This window comes from Vicia villosa, linkage group LG2 (genome assembly GCF_029867415.1).
Source record: "Vicia villosa cultivar HV-30 ecotype Madison, WI linkage group LG2, Vvil1.0, whole genome shotgun sequence".
Classification (NCBI taxonomy): domain Eukaryota; kingdom Viridiplantae; phylum Streptophyta; class Magnoliopsida; order Fabales; family Fabaceae; genus Vicia; species Vicia villosa.
The window spans coordinates 21,800,405-21,816,025 of record NC_081181.1 but is presented as its reverse complement, the minus strand read 5'-3'; the positions used below and the strand labels follow the sequence as shown (position 1 = coordinate 21,816,025).

Here is a 15,621-nt window from a genome sequence, read left to right as displayed (position 1 = left end):
TTAAAGGTTACGGTTTGCTTTTCACTGTGCAAAATACAATTGTTTTGTAGTGTACATTTAAACATGGTCGTAGTCGTAGAGGGAAAAAATATTTTTGATTAAGATAATTTAAACTAAGTTTATTTTGAAAATCGTATATTAAAAAAATATCCAACAAAATTGTAACAAAACCGATGTTTTTCTAAATTTTAAAAATAATTAAATTATATATAGTATAATATAATTGATGGCTAATAATTTTGGCTCATCATTGAACCACACCATATATATTCATTAACCATAAATATCAGTATACCAACGCTAAAATAACACGAGATTACACAATACAATACAAAACAAAAACCACAAACTAATAACAGGTTAACAACTTCAATCACCGTTTTCACACCACGAAGATGCTGTCTAAAGTTACACAAAAAATAAATACTTTTGAAAAATAGAAATGATCAAATACCTTCAATTCTAATCACCATCAACCATGGATTTTTGCAATGGAGGTGTAAAAATTCTCTTCATTCTAACCGGCTTGTCTTTCGTGTTAATGTTTGTTCCATTTTCGCAAGCTTCTGCTTCATTATGGAGCGAATTACTTCATCCGAAATTAACGGTGAAAATAACGTCGAAAATCCCTGGCGGAAATGTCCGTGTTAAATGCATATCAAGTGAGAATGATATTATAGGTGGATATTTGAATTCTTCTAGCATGAAGCCATTTACATTTGAAGTTGAACTCAAGTTTTTGACAACAATAAGATACAATTGTTTGTTGACGCAACATGGGAAAGAAATTGGACAGTTTTTGGGATTTCGAAGTGGTTCTTATTGTGATAAAGGTTGTATATGGGAACTTTATCCACATTATGCATTGCGTTTATCTGCAAAAAGAGGTTATGTAAATCAAACTTATAAGGCAATTGGAAGCCCTGATGATCATAATTATGACTTTTCATAATATTTTTTTTCTAAGATGGGAGATTTTTGAACAAACCATAGAAACTCCATATTTCATTATAAGTAGCTAGATTAGCTTGAATATTGTGTATAATGTTTTTATGATTTATCATTATTTTATTTTTAATATAGAAATATTGATAAAATTGATTATTTTGATATGATGTTTGCAGCAAATGAATGAGGTATTTGTTAAACTTAATATTGATAACCATACGTGTAACATTATTCATTGCATTACACTATGTCTAATGTCCAACAATGTCTCAAATATGATTAGTAGTTAGTGTTGTTCACAGAAAATGTGCGTTAAACTGGTTCGTTCTTAGATTATGGATTATACTTTCAAATTAAATTGCAAAAATCATATCATTTATTGAAAATTTAGTAAATACTTAGTGCAGATTAAAGGAACAGTTTTCAAAAGATGATATCATTCATGTTTTTAAATTGTATCGAGGTAAATATTTTGAAGAAAGAATCATAATATGGAATATATTAGATTGGTGAATTTAAAAATTTATGACAAGAATTGGACTGTTATTGTTGTTTTGATTTCGAGAATATGTCATAGAAGAAATAATCGGGTCGACTCATGAATTAGATCTCTCTCTTTAAAATGTTTTGTGGCATTGCTAAAAAAATGTGCAAGGTAGATAATCAACCACGATTCCTCTAGGATAAACCAACTAAGTTCTTAACTATACGATTACTACTGCATAGTAGGTAATCGGTCGAAATACAACCTATGATGGGACAAAGATCTGTCGTAATATTTGGTATGAATACCAATCATATATCGCGCAAAGCAATTACTCACAAATAAAATAGAAAAAATTTATAGATGAAGTAGAGACGGGAGATGATAAAGATTTCGGTTAACGCATAAACCTAAAGTGGAGAAAATAAGGAGCAAATGTTTTTATTTATAGAGGAATTCTAAACTCGAATATAGAGGGAAAAAAAGAGGAAGTGGATTGGAATTGACCAATTCTTCCCACAATAAGGAGAAGTAGCTGTCAAAGGCTTGGCCAACAAGGAGAATGTGGGAAGGCTTAGTAAAATGCAATTAATTTAATGATTTATCATTTTGTACTTGCTTTGCATACTTCTTAAATGCCTTGAAAGCATCACTTATCTGCGCAAAAAACAAAGTCCATGAATATCTAAAAAATTCATCAACAATAACTAAGACATATACATTACCCCAGAAGCTTCTTGTTCTTGATGGACCAAACAAGTCCACGTGCAATAATTGATGTCACCTTGTTGTTGATACCACATTCTTTGGCTTGAAAGTTGATTTGGTTTGCTTTCCCTTTTGACAATCATCACATAATTTATCTTTGATAAACTTTATCTTTGGTAAACTAATGACAAGATCACATTTGACTAGTTTGTTTAAATGTTCCTTATGAATATGGGCTGCTTTTTTATGTCAAAGCCATGAACCATTGTTGTTTACCAAGAGACATTTTACTTTCAAATCTAAATTATCTAAAGACATCATAAAAATATTATTGATTCTTTTACCTTTGAGTTTTACCTCATGAGTACCATCATCTTCAATCAAGCATTCATCTTAGGTGAACTTGATTTTGAAACCTCGGTCACAAAGTTGGTTTATGCTTAGAAGATTATGTTTTAGTCCTTCAACATAAAAGTAAATCTTCAATAGTTGTGAAAGGTGGTGCTCCAACTTTGCCAATAATGCCAAGAATTTTTCCTTTGTTGTTGTCCCAATAAGTGACATAACTCTTGGCCTTAAGCACTAGATTTGAAAATTTATTTATGTCTCCGCCATATGCTTCAAACAACCATTATCAAGATACCATAAATTTACAGTGGTCTTCAAACAAGCCTACAAAACAAATTAAGTTTTGTTAGGTACCAAGCGTGCCTTGAGTAATTCATAATTAGTTCCTTTCTTGACCCACACATAATGCCCACTTGTCACACTAAATTTTTTTATGTCACAAACATTAGGTGTGTGACCAATAATACCACAATAGAAACATATAGGAACAAAATTACTTCTATATCTAGAAACATAAGATTTCTTTTTAGGAAATATCTTCTTAGGATTATGATGAACTTTTTGTGCTTTATTCACTTTCTCTTGGTTGGATTGGTCACTTGCCTTAACAAAGATAGTTTTACTAGTACCCAGTTTATTAAATTTAGAATAACCAAGTCCACTTTTATCATTTGCGTATCTTTGTTGATTAAGGACATTGTCCAATACAATTTTTCCTTTTTCATATCTTTCAAGAGCTCTTTTCAATTGGACAATTTGAAAGGAAAGTGAATCACACTTTTTGCATGTAAAATTCTATTTTTCTTTGTCAACATAATGTTATTTTTCAACTTCAAAATCTTTTTGCAAGGTATCAATCTTTTCTTCAAGAGATAAAATTTGTTTTTTTTTTGTGTTGACACCGTTTTATATATAATTTTATATTCATTAAGTAATTCATCTATAGCACATTGTTTATCACCATTATTGAATGGTAGAGAAACACAAGAAGGGGGGATTGAATTGGGGTTTTCAAAAATAAAACTTTAAACACGTTGGTTATCCTGGTTCACTTATAAATAAAGCTACTCCAGTCCACTCGCCATGGTGATTTCGTCTCTGAATTGAGGTCTTAATCCACTAATCAAATCAGATTACACAAACACGAAAACAACTGTCTACGTCTTCTTGAGATCAAACCACAACTTGGTTTCTCAAGGAATTTCAATAATAAACAGTTATACAATATGTGTTTACAATTTCTTTTAAAAGCTATATCACAACTGTGATGTTTACACAAATTTTAGCACAAAATATATAAAGAGATAAATTGATCTTTGAAAATATTTAGAGCACTCTTGTTCGTATGTGTGAGATTCGTAGTAAGTTTCATCTTCATTGTCCCCTTTAATGTAAGGATCCGTTGAGAGACACCATTGCTGGTTTTGGAAGGATGATGAATTGAGAATAACTTCCTTTCCAAAAATAATGATATGCAATCTGAGTCATAATGTTTTCAAACGTTCCTTTCTTGATCGTGTAATAAATGAATTTAATTTGATGATGTATCTTTAATCATCAGAGTAACTTGTACGTTAAGTGAGTAGCATCAAAACATTGAATGATGATCAAGTTCTTTGATTCATTATTCTGTCAGAACTTTCTTATCATCGTATTTCTTGTAGATGTTCATCATCATAACTTCTTATAGCGTGTTAACATTCTATTTTGCTTATGAGATTCTCATTTGCATGTTCCTTGAAGAACTTCACATCTGAGTATTAACGTTGTTATCTTCTCAGTTCGCTTAAGAACTTCTTACATATCTTTGTACTTTCAATCAAACAATTAGAGTACATAATTGTTCTTCACATTTACTATGTATTTGTTATCATCCAAACTATGAATTAGATGTAGAACCAAACTATGTTCTAATAATTATAAGAATATATTTCACTACTAACCTCTTATTTTTCTTCATCATCAGAATGATGTGATGCCATTAATTCAAGATTTACACATTCTTCGCTTTCCGAATCGGATAATGAACTTACTTCATTATCATCTCATGTAATGTAGGCTATTTTAGGCTTTAACTCCTTTCTTCTTTTGAAACTATTTTTCTTTGCAAGTTTTGGACAATCCGTCTTTATGTGTCCTTGTTTCCCATATTCATAGCAAGTCACATTTTGTGTTGATGTGGAGGCTTGTTTCTTGTTAAAGAACTTCTTCTTTTTCACAAAGTTAAAATTATCATTATTACAAAAAAATTTACTTAACCTTTTTACAAGGAGCAAGAAGTTCTCATCTTCTTCCGGAGCGTCTTCATTTTATACTTATTTTGAATTAACCTTCAAAGCGATCTTTTGGATTTCTTCTCTTGATTCTCATGCTTTTCTAGTCTTCCAATTTTTGTCTCATATTCTTGAATTTTTCCAAATAACCTTGCGGAAGTCATTGTGAATAGAATTTTCTTTTCAGATATTTCCGTCACATTTGGTTGCCATTCCATAGTTAAAGATCTACACACTATAAGATTAAGTTCATTGTTAGTAAGAGTATTACTAAGTTCTATCAAGTTATTTGTCAAATATACAAATCTTTTCTACAAGTCAAGGATTGATTCTCCGGGTTGTATTCTAAATAACTCATACTCTTGACTCAAGGTGTTTAATCTAGATCTTTTAAATTCAACGGCTCCTTCATGAGTTTCCACCAACTTATCCCATATTTTCTTTGTCGTTGTGCATGTTGAAATACGAAAGAGCTCATCCATGCAAAGTGCACCTTGGAGAAGATTGATTGCTTTCTTGTCATTAAGAAAAATTTTCTTATCGTCTTCATCCCACGAACTTTCAATTTTTGGTGTGCCTACACCATTTATCACACTTGTAGGAACAAATGGGCCATTGACTAAGTGTTTTTATTTTTCGGGTGTATGGTTAAGTGATGAAAACGGTAAAGGCAGAAAAATAAAAGAACACAGAAGGATTGTACTAATTCTCTCACAGTCCGAGAGTACGTCTAGTCCCCTTACAACATGTAAGAGATTTCAATAGTGTTATAACCTTGTACAAGCCTAATCCTAGTCTCTAAACACGAGCCACTAAGCAAAATCACCTTATGATTAAACCAAGTAGAAAAGAGAACAATCCTCTCCTTTTCCACTCTATTGCTTCCAACAATCCTGGACAGAAAGGTATTCAAATACAATTCTGGTTTTTTTTACAAGAATTTTGAATATATATATAAATATATATATATATATATATATAAAAGATGTATATCAATTACTATAATTAATCTTCCCTTTCAAGTAAACAATTCAAAATATGATACACAACTGATCAAAAGTAGTGTTGAAACTTTAAATGATGCAATGAAAATTGAATGCAGAAAGTTTCACTAAAAAGGTTTTAACACAAGGCACTTGTTTGAAATTTGAGAGAAAATGAGTTTGAATTGAATTGAAAGAGGTAAGGAATGAAAATATGATATCACAGTTATTTATATCAGCATAATAACTTTTTTGAATAAGTATGAGATCATGAAACAATGGCATGAAGGATATATGGAATTTGAAATTCGTTAGAGTCATATTTTCTGTTAAAAAGTGTCACTGTTTTTCAAAAGTTGTTTCAGTGGTAACCGGTTAACACATCATCGTAACCGGTTACAGCTGAAGAAAAACCTAAAATTTGAATTTTTTGTTTGTGTAACCGGTTAACCAAAAGGTGTAACCGGTTACACCTGATACAACTTTTGAAAAACTCAATTTTGCAAACATATAACCGGTTAACGAATATGTGTAACTGGGTATCACTGCTATGAAATTGAAAAATACTTACAGAAATTTTTTGTATGCAAATGAAATTATGTTTTGACGTAAGTTATGTATTTGTATGAAATTAGCAACATATTTCTGAGCACTTATAGCATAACATAAAAATGAATTTGCAACTTGTACCTAGATGATGATGATGATGATGATGATGATGATGATGATGATGATGATCAAGCTCCAAAGTGGTCCAAGTTCATCTATGACAATATTGCTTGAGATATAAGTATTGATTACATAGCTTTGGATCACGATGCTTTGGCTCATCTTTTAATTCATACATAAAGTCTTGAAAGATTAAGGATGACTTCATCAAAACACATTTTTGAAGAAGCTTGACTTCACAAATATTTTGGACAAGGTTAGCAATCTTAACTAAAAGCTCTAAATTAGTTCTTTGTTGTTTGACTCCTTAGTTGATCTCCTAGAAGATAATTCATGATAATTTTTTAATGAAGCTTTGAATAAATCTTCACATGAACCCTTGGTTGATTAATTTAAAGTTTCTCTTGAGTGTTTCCAAATTTTTGTTTGTTGGAATGAACTCTTGATATAACAATTCTTCAAACGATCTTTTAGATGATGAATCTTCAAAAATTCTTCCGGACGACAAATCTTCAAAAATTCTTCTAAATGATAATTCCTTAGATGATATTGACATAAAAAATCTTCAAGAATAGTGGTGACTTGGGCGTTGTTGTTTGCGCGTTTTGTAGTAGTGTGATCAAGAAATTTTTTTTAGCATAACCACTTGACCAAAATTGACTCACCTTGTGAGTAAGCGAGAATGTGTTACCCACTTTGACCCTTAGTTTTAGGATCCATATTGGTGTTGAAATCTAAAATTTGCACACAAACAATTAGTTCATCATTGATTTTTGAATGGATTCTGAATTTTTATTTCTTGGAACACTTGAACCACCAACCTTCATTGTGGTTAAATTTTTGTCCATTGCCTTATAAAATAAGGGATCATTCAAGTTGGGAAGAAAAAAATTTATGCTTAGAAAATTGTAAAAACAAAAAAGTTAAAAAAGAAAGAAAAATATGAAAAAGAAAGGAAAAAGAAAAAGAAAAGAAAAAAATAGATGAAAGAAAAAGTGACAGACATTTTGTGCCAACAAATGTGATCAATGGTGTAACAATTGAGCATAGAGAAAAGGGTAAATGAAGTTGCGAATGCTTGAGAATTTGAGAAATGAATGCTCTTCATGATTTTAGCAATTTTGTTTCAATTACCGTTAGAAATGGCCTTTCTTTGTTAGTCAAACCACATTACAACCCTTAAAAGTCCTTTGTGATATGTGCTTTTATGCTTTCAATAAGATTTGCTTGGATGAGTGCATAAGTTAATCACGATGTTAGAAAGATTGTTAGGTGTGAGTTAAGTCCCTCATTTTGTTCTTTATCCGTTGATGGAGATGTGTGCTAGGTGTGATGCATAATTGAGCATGTATTGTCTTTGAATTTTTAACATGAGTTTTGAGTTTATAATTTGTTTCATGATCATGATTTGGTTATAGTATAGTGCTAAGCATCTCTTTGCTTGTGCTTTTGAAAATTTGAACCTTGCATTTGTCCTTTTTTCTAAAAGCTTGTTTGATCTTCAAATTTCTTAGAAGTTGCTCTTGTTTCTTTAGGTTTGAAAGACTCTTGTTTAAGGAAAAACAAATATTCAAGTTGGGGAGTGTTTGATAAATGCCAACTATGACTATAATTTCACATGAAAACTTGGCATTTTAAAGCTCCATTCAATAATTTTGATCAATTATTTCCCATGTTTGCTATAATGTAACTTTTGTGTATTTAGTTGTGGTGTTTTATATTTGTATGTTAAGTGTGTAACAAATCCTTGCAACAAACCAATGAAAAATACACAAAGGAAAGAAGAAGACACAAAGCTGAGAAGAGGAATTTGCGCAAGCTCCCCAGACGAGCAAGAAGCGAGCATGCGAATTTTTGGTTGTCGGGCTAGCAAGAGACTCTTTTGGTCTCCAAGAGAGCAAGGATATTTTTCATAGGGGTGGTTTGAGGCTGGTGAGCTGGCGGAAGCTTAAGAAAAATGACTGAGGCCGGAGATTTGGCGAACAATGAGGATCTGAGGATGAAATATTTCCCTAGTTCTCTAACCAAGAACGCTTTCACATGGTTCACGACACTACCACCAAATTCTATAGATACTTGGTCTCAGTTAGAAAGGTTGTTCCATGAACAATTCTACATGGGTCAAACCAAGATAAGTCTAAAAGAATTGGCCAGCATTAAAAGGAAGTTTACTGAACCCATAGATGATTATCTGAACAGGTTCCGCCCGTTGAAGGCTAGATGCTTTACAGTGGTGCCTGAACACGAATTAGTCGAAATGGCCGCTGGAGGTTTAAATTACTCTATCAGGAAGAAATTGGACACGCAATATCTGTGAGATGTGGCCCAATTGACTGATAGGGTTTGCCAGATCAAAAGATTAAAAGCTGAGAAGGCTAGGGCGAACAAAAGCTATAAAAAGGAAAGGGTTACCTACGTCGAAGTAGACGAAGGAGAATCAGAGATTTTCGAGGACCAATATAGGTTCGAGGATTGCGAAGTGGATCTAGCTGAATTAAAGGAAGCAGACCCTTATACCTGCAAGATGACCACACCATCAAATGGGAAAAATCCCGTTGAAATCGAAAAGAATGATAAGTTTCCTAAGAAAACATACACATTCGACATAACTAAATGTGATGAAATATTCAATTTTCTTGTGAAAGATGGCCAAATGGTTTTGCCTCCTAACATTAAAATTCCTCCGTTAGAACAACGGAAGAAAAGAGGCTACTGTAAATACCATAATTTTTTGGGCCACAAAATCTCACAGTGTTTTCTTTTCAGGGATCTTATTCAGAATGCGATCAAGGAGGGACGTCTGAAGTTTGCACAAAAAGGAAGAAATCAAATGAAGATAGATGCTAATCCCCTCAATATTGCTGACACAAATTACCCTGAGCCTGTCGAAATCAACATGGTTGACATGGTTGAAGTTGAGGCAAGAGGGAACCCAGGAGATGAAGAAGATGTCCAAGGTGGAAAACAGTTTATTGATGACCTGAAGGAGGATTTCACGTCTTAAGTGACAGTCGAACCAAAGACTACTAAAGGTCTAGTTGGAGAAACAACTATGGCTACTGAAGGCCTAAGGAAGAAATTTGAAGAAATGTCGATTACCCATGGCGCCAACTTAGACGTCAACATGGTCAATCTGGATCATTCAACCCCAGAAATGGAAGAGGTTGAAAGTTGCTTGAAGAAAGATGGAATGTAGTCTCATAATTCCAGACCTGGCGAAACTCTAAAGGAATACCTCTGGATATGTCACAAGCAAAGTTCCGAAATGCTGTTATACCCAAGGTGCAGTATACAAGTGAATCCGAGGGTAGCAGAAAACTATGAAAGGTGGCAACGCGCTAAAACCCATAGGAACTGGAGGAAAGAAGGTGAATTGTTGGGAGTGTATCCCAAACCTGGAGAAAGCTTATTAGGTTTTCTTGTTCGCTGCCACAAAGACGAAACTAAATGCTTGGTATGTCCCAGATGTGGGGCAGTTTACCATCGAAGGTTGTCAGAATCTTTTGAAAGAATCCCTTCCAATCAGAATCGCGATGCCTGCAGGGGCAATCCATACCTTTACATTTTTGACAAAAGGGGAATCCCAAGAAGACAGGATAGCCCACATCCAAAATCAAGAAGGGTTACCTTCAAAGTACCATCAGAGGTCTCAGAGCACAAATGAGTTCAAGTGGGACCAATGAAAGACAAGTGGAGAAACTTCGACAATGGATGGAGAACGTCCTGGGCTTATAGAAAGAAGTTCCAAGCATCAGAAAGGGAAGCCGTTAGATTGGGGAACTATAAGGGTAAGAACCCTATGTCAAGATCCCAGTGGAGAAGGTACCAGAGGCTGAAGAAAGCAGAAAAGGAGACGACTTCGATTGAAATCGAAGAGTCCAGCAACACAAGAACCTCCCCAAACGAAATTCATTCAACCAAACCTCCTATAGGAAGAAAGCTATTCCCTGCTAGGGGCAAAATTGATTATAATAAAGCTAAAGAAGAACAAATGAGAGAGGATGATATACCTAGTGATGACTTCGATTCAGATGGAGTCTCGTCTTTACACATGAATTCTTGCAATGTGGTCTCAGTGTTACCACACGAGTACAACCAGGAAATAGAGATTGACGAAGATGATGAGGTCGATGCAGCAGAAATTGCAAAGCATAAACCTGTGTGTTACTACGTCCTCAATAATGGCGCCATCGATGAGCAAAATGCCCAGTTCGAGCGACCACATCAAGGGATGCAAAATCACCTCAAGCCCTCTACATAAGGGTCAAAATCGAGCAGGTAGCAGTGAATAAAGTTCTGGAGGATGGAGGAGCTATAGTGAATTTCATGCCTCAATTTATGCTGAAAAAGTTAGGAACGTTCGCTACATACGTAAAACCTCATAACATGGTTTTATCGAATTATGAAGGGAAGATAGGACATACTATGGGAGTAATTCAAGTGGATTTAACTGTGGGATCAATCACAAGGCCTACCATGTTCATGGTGGTACCAGCAAAGGCCAACTGCAACTTACTCCTTGGGAGAGAATGGATCCACGGTGTTGGGGCAGTACCTTCGACTATGCATCAGAGAGTATCAATCTAGAGAACAGATGGCATAGTGGAAAACATAGAAGCTGACCAAAGTTACTTCATGAATGAAGTAAAGAAGGTGGATAAGAAAAACTTCGACAGGAATTTGGGAAATATAAGCCCATGTGGTCCAGCGGAAGATGCTTATTCCCCAAGCAATAATGCTCTATACTTTCTGACTCTCCACCCAAATGGTTTTCAATGGAATCGTGAGATTATGGGAGACCCTGAAGACGGATCAACAGAAATACGGCCTTTGGGCTGGAACGAGGACATTGATTATGTCTGAGTCTTCATTCTTTGAAAAGATTTCGGCCTATATGGCTGAAAACAAAAGAATAGCGGCTCTCGAAGCCGAAATTATTGACATGGCTAGTCAGGCCAAAAGTATTATGCTAAATGATACAGGATAAGGGGCAAACTTAATGCTAGAACCTCCTGAAGAACAGGCACACGAGGATATGCTAAACCAAAGGTTAGACGCTATCTACGATGAAGAACCTTTGGGATTTGAGAAAGATCCAGGATCATCAAGCGCAAAGATGTTAGCTCAGGACTCTTTGGAAGAGATTGATCTCGGAGATGGAACCACGAAGAGAGTTACATACATCAGTGCTAAACTAAATCCCAAAATGAAAAATAGGTTAGTTAAATTATTAAAGAAAAATAAAGATTGTTTTGCTTGGGACTATGATGAAATGCCTGGTTTGAAGAGAGATCTGGTCGAACTAAAATTGCCTATTAAGGATAGCAAAAAGCCCATCAAGCAGACACCAAGAAGGTTCGCTCCAGAGATCCTTTCGAAGATTAAGAAGGAGGTTGAAAGACTTATTCGTCGCAATTTCATACGAACTACCAAGTATGTAGAATGGATTGCAAATATAGTTCAAGTTATTAAGAAAAATGGTTCTTTATGAGTGTGTATGGATTTTCGTGATCTAAATGCAGCAACTCCTAAGGATGAATACCCAATGCCTGTGGCAAAAATGCTAGTTGACTCGGCTGCAGGATATGAATATCTTAGCATGCTTGATGGTTATTCCGGGTATAATCAAATTTTTATTGCAGAAGAGGATGTTTCTAAAACAGCCTTTCGTTGCCCAGGGGCAACAGGCACTTACGAGTGGATCGTTATGCCTTATGGTCTTAAGAACGTTGGGGCAACATACCAGCATGCAATGAACTCTATTTTCATGACTACATTGAAACCTTCATGCAGGTTTATATAGATGACATAGTAATAAAGTCTATATCAGACGAAGATCATCTAACCCATCTAAGCCAATCATTCGAAAGAATGAGAAAACATGGCTTGAAGATGAATCCTCTTAAATGTGCATTTTGTGTGCAAGCTAGAGATTTTCTGGGCTTTGTGGTCCATAAAAAGGGGATAGAGATTAATCAGAATAAAACAAAGGCTACTATGGAGACCAAAGCGCCATCAACTAAGAAAGAATTGCAATCTTTATTAGGGAAGCTAAATTTTCTGAGGAGATTCATTTCAAATTTAAGTGATCGAATTCAAGCCTTCTCCCCTCTTTTGCGTCTAAAACATGGAAATTTCGAGTGGACAAATGAACACCAGGAGGCATTTGAAAAGATAAAGCAGTATCTAACGAATCCGCCTATCTTGTCACCACCAAACGGAAAGAAGCCCATGAGATTATATATCAGCTTAGACACTAATATAGGTAGTATGTTAGCACAAGAAGATGAAAATGGCATTGAAAGGGCCATATATTATCTAAGCAGGGTATTAAATGATGCAGAAACTAGATATACTTCAATAGAAAAGTTGTGTCTATGTTTGCATTTTTCATGTACTAAACTCAAACATTATATAAAGCCAATATATTTGTAAGTATCTTCGCATTTTGATGTTATTAAGTACATGTTATCAAAGCCAATAATGCATAGTCGAATTGGCAAATGGGCTCTAGCCCTAACTGAGTACTCTTTGGCCTTTATGCCTTTAAAAGCTATGAAGGGGCAAGCAGTCTCAGATTTTATAGTGGATCACGCAGTGGTCGAAACTCCTCAACTCCTAGTTGAGTTGAAGCCTTGGAGATTGTTCTTCGACGGTTCCACCCATAAAGATGGTAGTGGATTTGGGATTCTACTAATTTCTCCTGATGGAATTCCAACAAAACTCAAGTATAGAATTGAAGGACCCTCATGCTCTAACAACGAGGCAGAGTATGAAGCCTTAATTGCAGGACTTGAAGCCTTGTTGGAATTGGGGGCAACTAGGGTCGAAATTAAGGGTGACTCCGAATTGGTAATCAAGCAACTCACGAAGGAATATAAGTGCATCAAGGAGAACCTGATCATGTATTTCGTTATTGCAAACAGGTTGCTTAAAAAATTCGCGTATGTAGACATAAAGCATGTCCCTAGAATTAAAAATCAAGAGGCTAATGATTTAGCACAAATAGCTTCAGGATATAAGATCTCAAAGGAGAAGCTAGAGGAATTGGGTGAAGTAAGAGGAAAAGCAATGGCAACCAAATTATCTCCAAGTGACTTGGAAAGAAATTGTTTAGGTTACGCTAACGAAGAGGAATTTGAAGTGTTAGCTATTGATACTCTAACAAACACAGATTGGAGAACTCCAATTATAGAGTATCTTACAGATCCTTCGTTGAACACAGACAAAAAAATCAAGTATAGAGCTTTGTCGTACGTTTTGATGGGTAACTAATTATTCAAGAAAACTCTTGAAGGCATCTTATTAAAATGTTTGGGTGAGAATGAAGCGTACTTGGCATTATCTAGTGTTCATAGTGGACCATGTGGGGCACATCAAGCAGGCCATAAAATGAAATGGTTGCTTTTCAGATACGGGGTGTATTGGCCTACCATGCTAAAGGATTGCATAGAATTTGCTAAAGGCTGTCAAGAATGTCAGATACATGCAGGAATCCAACATGCTCCTGCAAGTGAGCTTCACGCAATTATCAAGCCATGCCCATATAGGGGTTGGGCTTTAGATTTAATTGGTGAAATTCGACCTACTTCATCTAAAGGTCAAAAGTACATTCTTGTTGGAATTGACAATTTTATTAAATGGGTCGAAGCAGTAGCTTTGGTAAATGTAGATCAAGAAACGGTCATAGATTTAATTCAAAAACAAATATTATATAGATTTGGAATCCCAGAAACTGTAACAACAGATCAAGGATCAGTATTTACTGGTCGAAAGATTTGGAATCCCAGAAACTGTAACAACAGATCTATATAATACTGATCAGTATTATATAGATTTGGGATGCAAGTTGCTGACATCCACACCTTACTATGCTCAAGCTAATGGACAAGTCGAAGCAGCAAACAAAGTAATCATTGGTTTGATAAAGAAGCATGTAGGAACAAAGCCAAAGAATTGGCATAAGACATTAGATCAAGTGCTTTAGGCTTGCCGCACCTCTCCTAAAGAGGCAACAAATAGTACACCTTTCCAGTTAACGCTTGGACATGATGCAGTCTTACATGTTGAGATCTACTTGCAATCAGTACGGATACAAAAGCAAGGGGAAATCCCATATAACCTATACTAGGAAATGATGCTGAATGAATTGACAAAATTAGACGAAGAAAGGTTGCGCGTGTTAGAAGTCTTGAGGAGGCAGAAGGAGAGAGTAGCGAGAGCATATAACAAAAAGGTCAAAGGTGAAACTTTTATTATAAATGATTTAGTTTGGAAAGTTATATTACCTATGGATAAAAAGAATAAGGCTTTGGGAAAATGGTCTCCACATTGGGAAGGACCTTTTCGAATTCTGGAAGCATTTTCAAATAATGCTTATGAGATAGAAGAACTAGCAGAGGATCGAAGGATGCTAAAAGCAAATGGGAAGTATTTAAAGAAATATAAGCCATTTATGCATGAGGTCAAGATTGCAACAACGTAGATATCAGAAGTTAACATTATAAGCTAAAATGGCGAATATACATTTCATTCCAAAATATTCATTTTGCCAAAATGGCAACATATTACGTAGAAGTACAAAAAGTGATGCATAGAACCAAGGATGCATCATCAATAATAAAAGAACCCTAAAAGATAACTTTAGTCACGTCCAAAACGTAACTTCTCTAGATCTATTTTTCCCTCACACTCCGTTGCAAGGAAATCTCATAATCCGGCTGCACGCATCTTCCTGATCACACCCGTCTTGATGAAGATGTGAGTAAGAAGCCTTCCATAAGGAATGAAAAGGACCCCACCTTGGCGTGAGTCCATGATCTTTTCCTTAAGATAGTTGAAGATAGCGAGAGGTATGTTGATCTTTTCCATGCGAAGAAGAGGGTATAAGAACCTGAGATCTTCAAGCATTATTCTGTCTTGATCTTCTGTCCTGGGACGAAAGTTAAAAACAAGAACTTGATGCCCGATCCTGCCTATAAATGCAAAAAATGCTTAGTTGGGGGTCAGTAAACACCACCCTCAAGACGTCAGAAACAAACTTGCTATCATATTCAGCAATGCGAGCTCCAATGGCTTCACACTTAATCACTTTTGAAATGATTTTGGTAGTGATGGTGATAGGGAAGCCAAATATGTTGGAGTGGATAGCTTCACTGCCCTCACGGTCCCTATGGACAGTTGCATTTCTCTTGAAGTTGGCAAGAAC

General features: G+C 35.1%; 2 protein-coding genes across 2 annotated transcripts; both read left to right on the top strand.

The window, feature by feature from the left end:
- Positions 1-8,370: 8,370 nt before the first annotated feature.
- On the top strand, positions 8,371-9,417 carry LOC131648700 (uncharacterized). Its single transcript, XM_058918435.1, has 2 exons — positions 8,371-8,507; positions 8,754-9,417. Exons 1-2 carry the CDS (start codon positions 8,371-8,373, stop codon positions 9,415-9,417), a joined length of 801 nt encoding a protein of 266 aa, XP_058774418.1.
- Positions 9,418-14,547: 5,130 nt separating this feature from the next.
- LOC131648699 (uncharacterized) lies at positions 14,548-14,898 on the top strand. The gene has a single exon (XM_058918433.1). The coding sequence runs from the start codon at positions 14,548-14,550 to the stop codon at positions 14,896-14,898; it is 351 nt and encodes a 116-aa protein (XP_058774416.1).
- The last annotated feature ends 723 nt before the right edge of the window (positions 14,899-15,621 follow it).

Coding starts and splice junctions, on each gene's coding strand:
- LOC131648700 (XM_058918435.1), top strand. CDS start 8,371: ATGACTGAGGCCGGAGATTTGGCGAACAATGAGGATCTGAGGATGAAA. Junction 8,508..8,753: donor ACTTGGTCTCAGTTAGAAAG/GTTGTTCCATGA, acceptor ATTGACTGATAG/GGTTTGCCAGATCAAAAGAT.
- LOC131648699 (XM_058918433.1), top strand. CDS start 14,548: ATGATGCTGAATGAATTGACAAAATTAGACGAAGAAAGGTTGCGCGTG.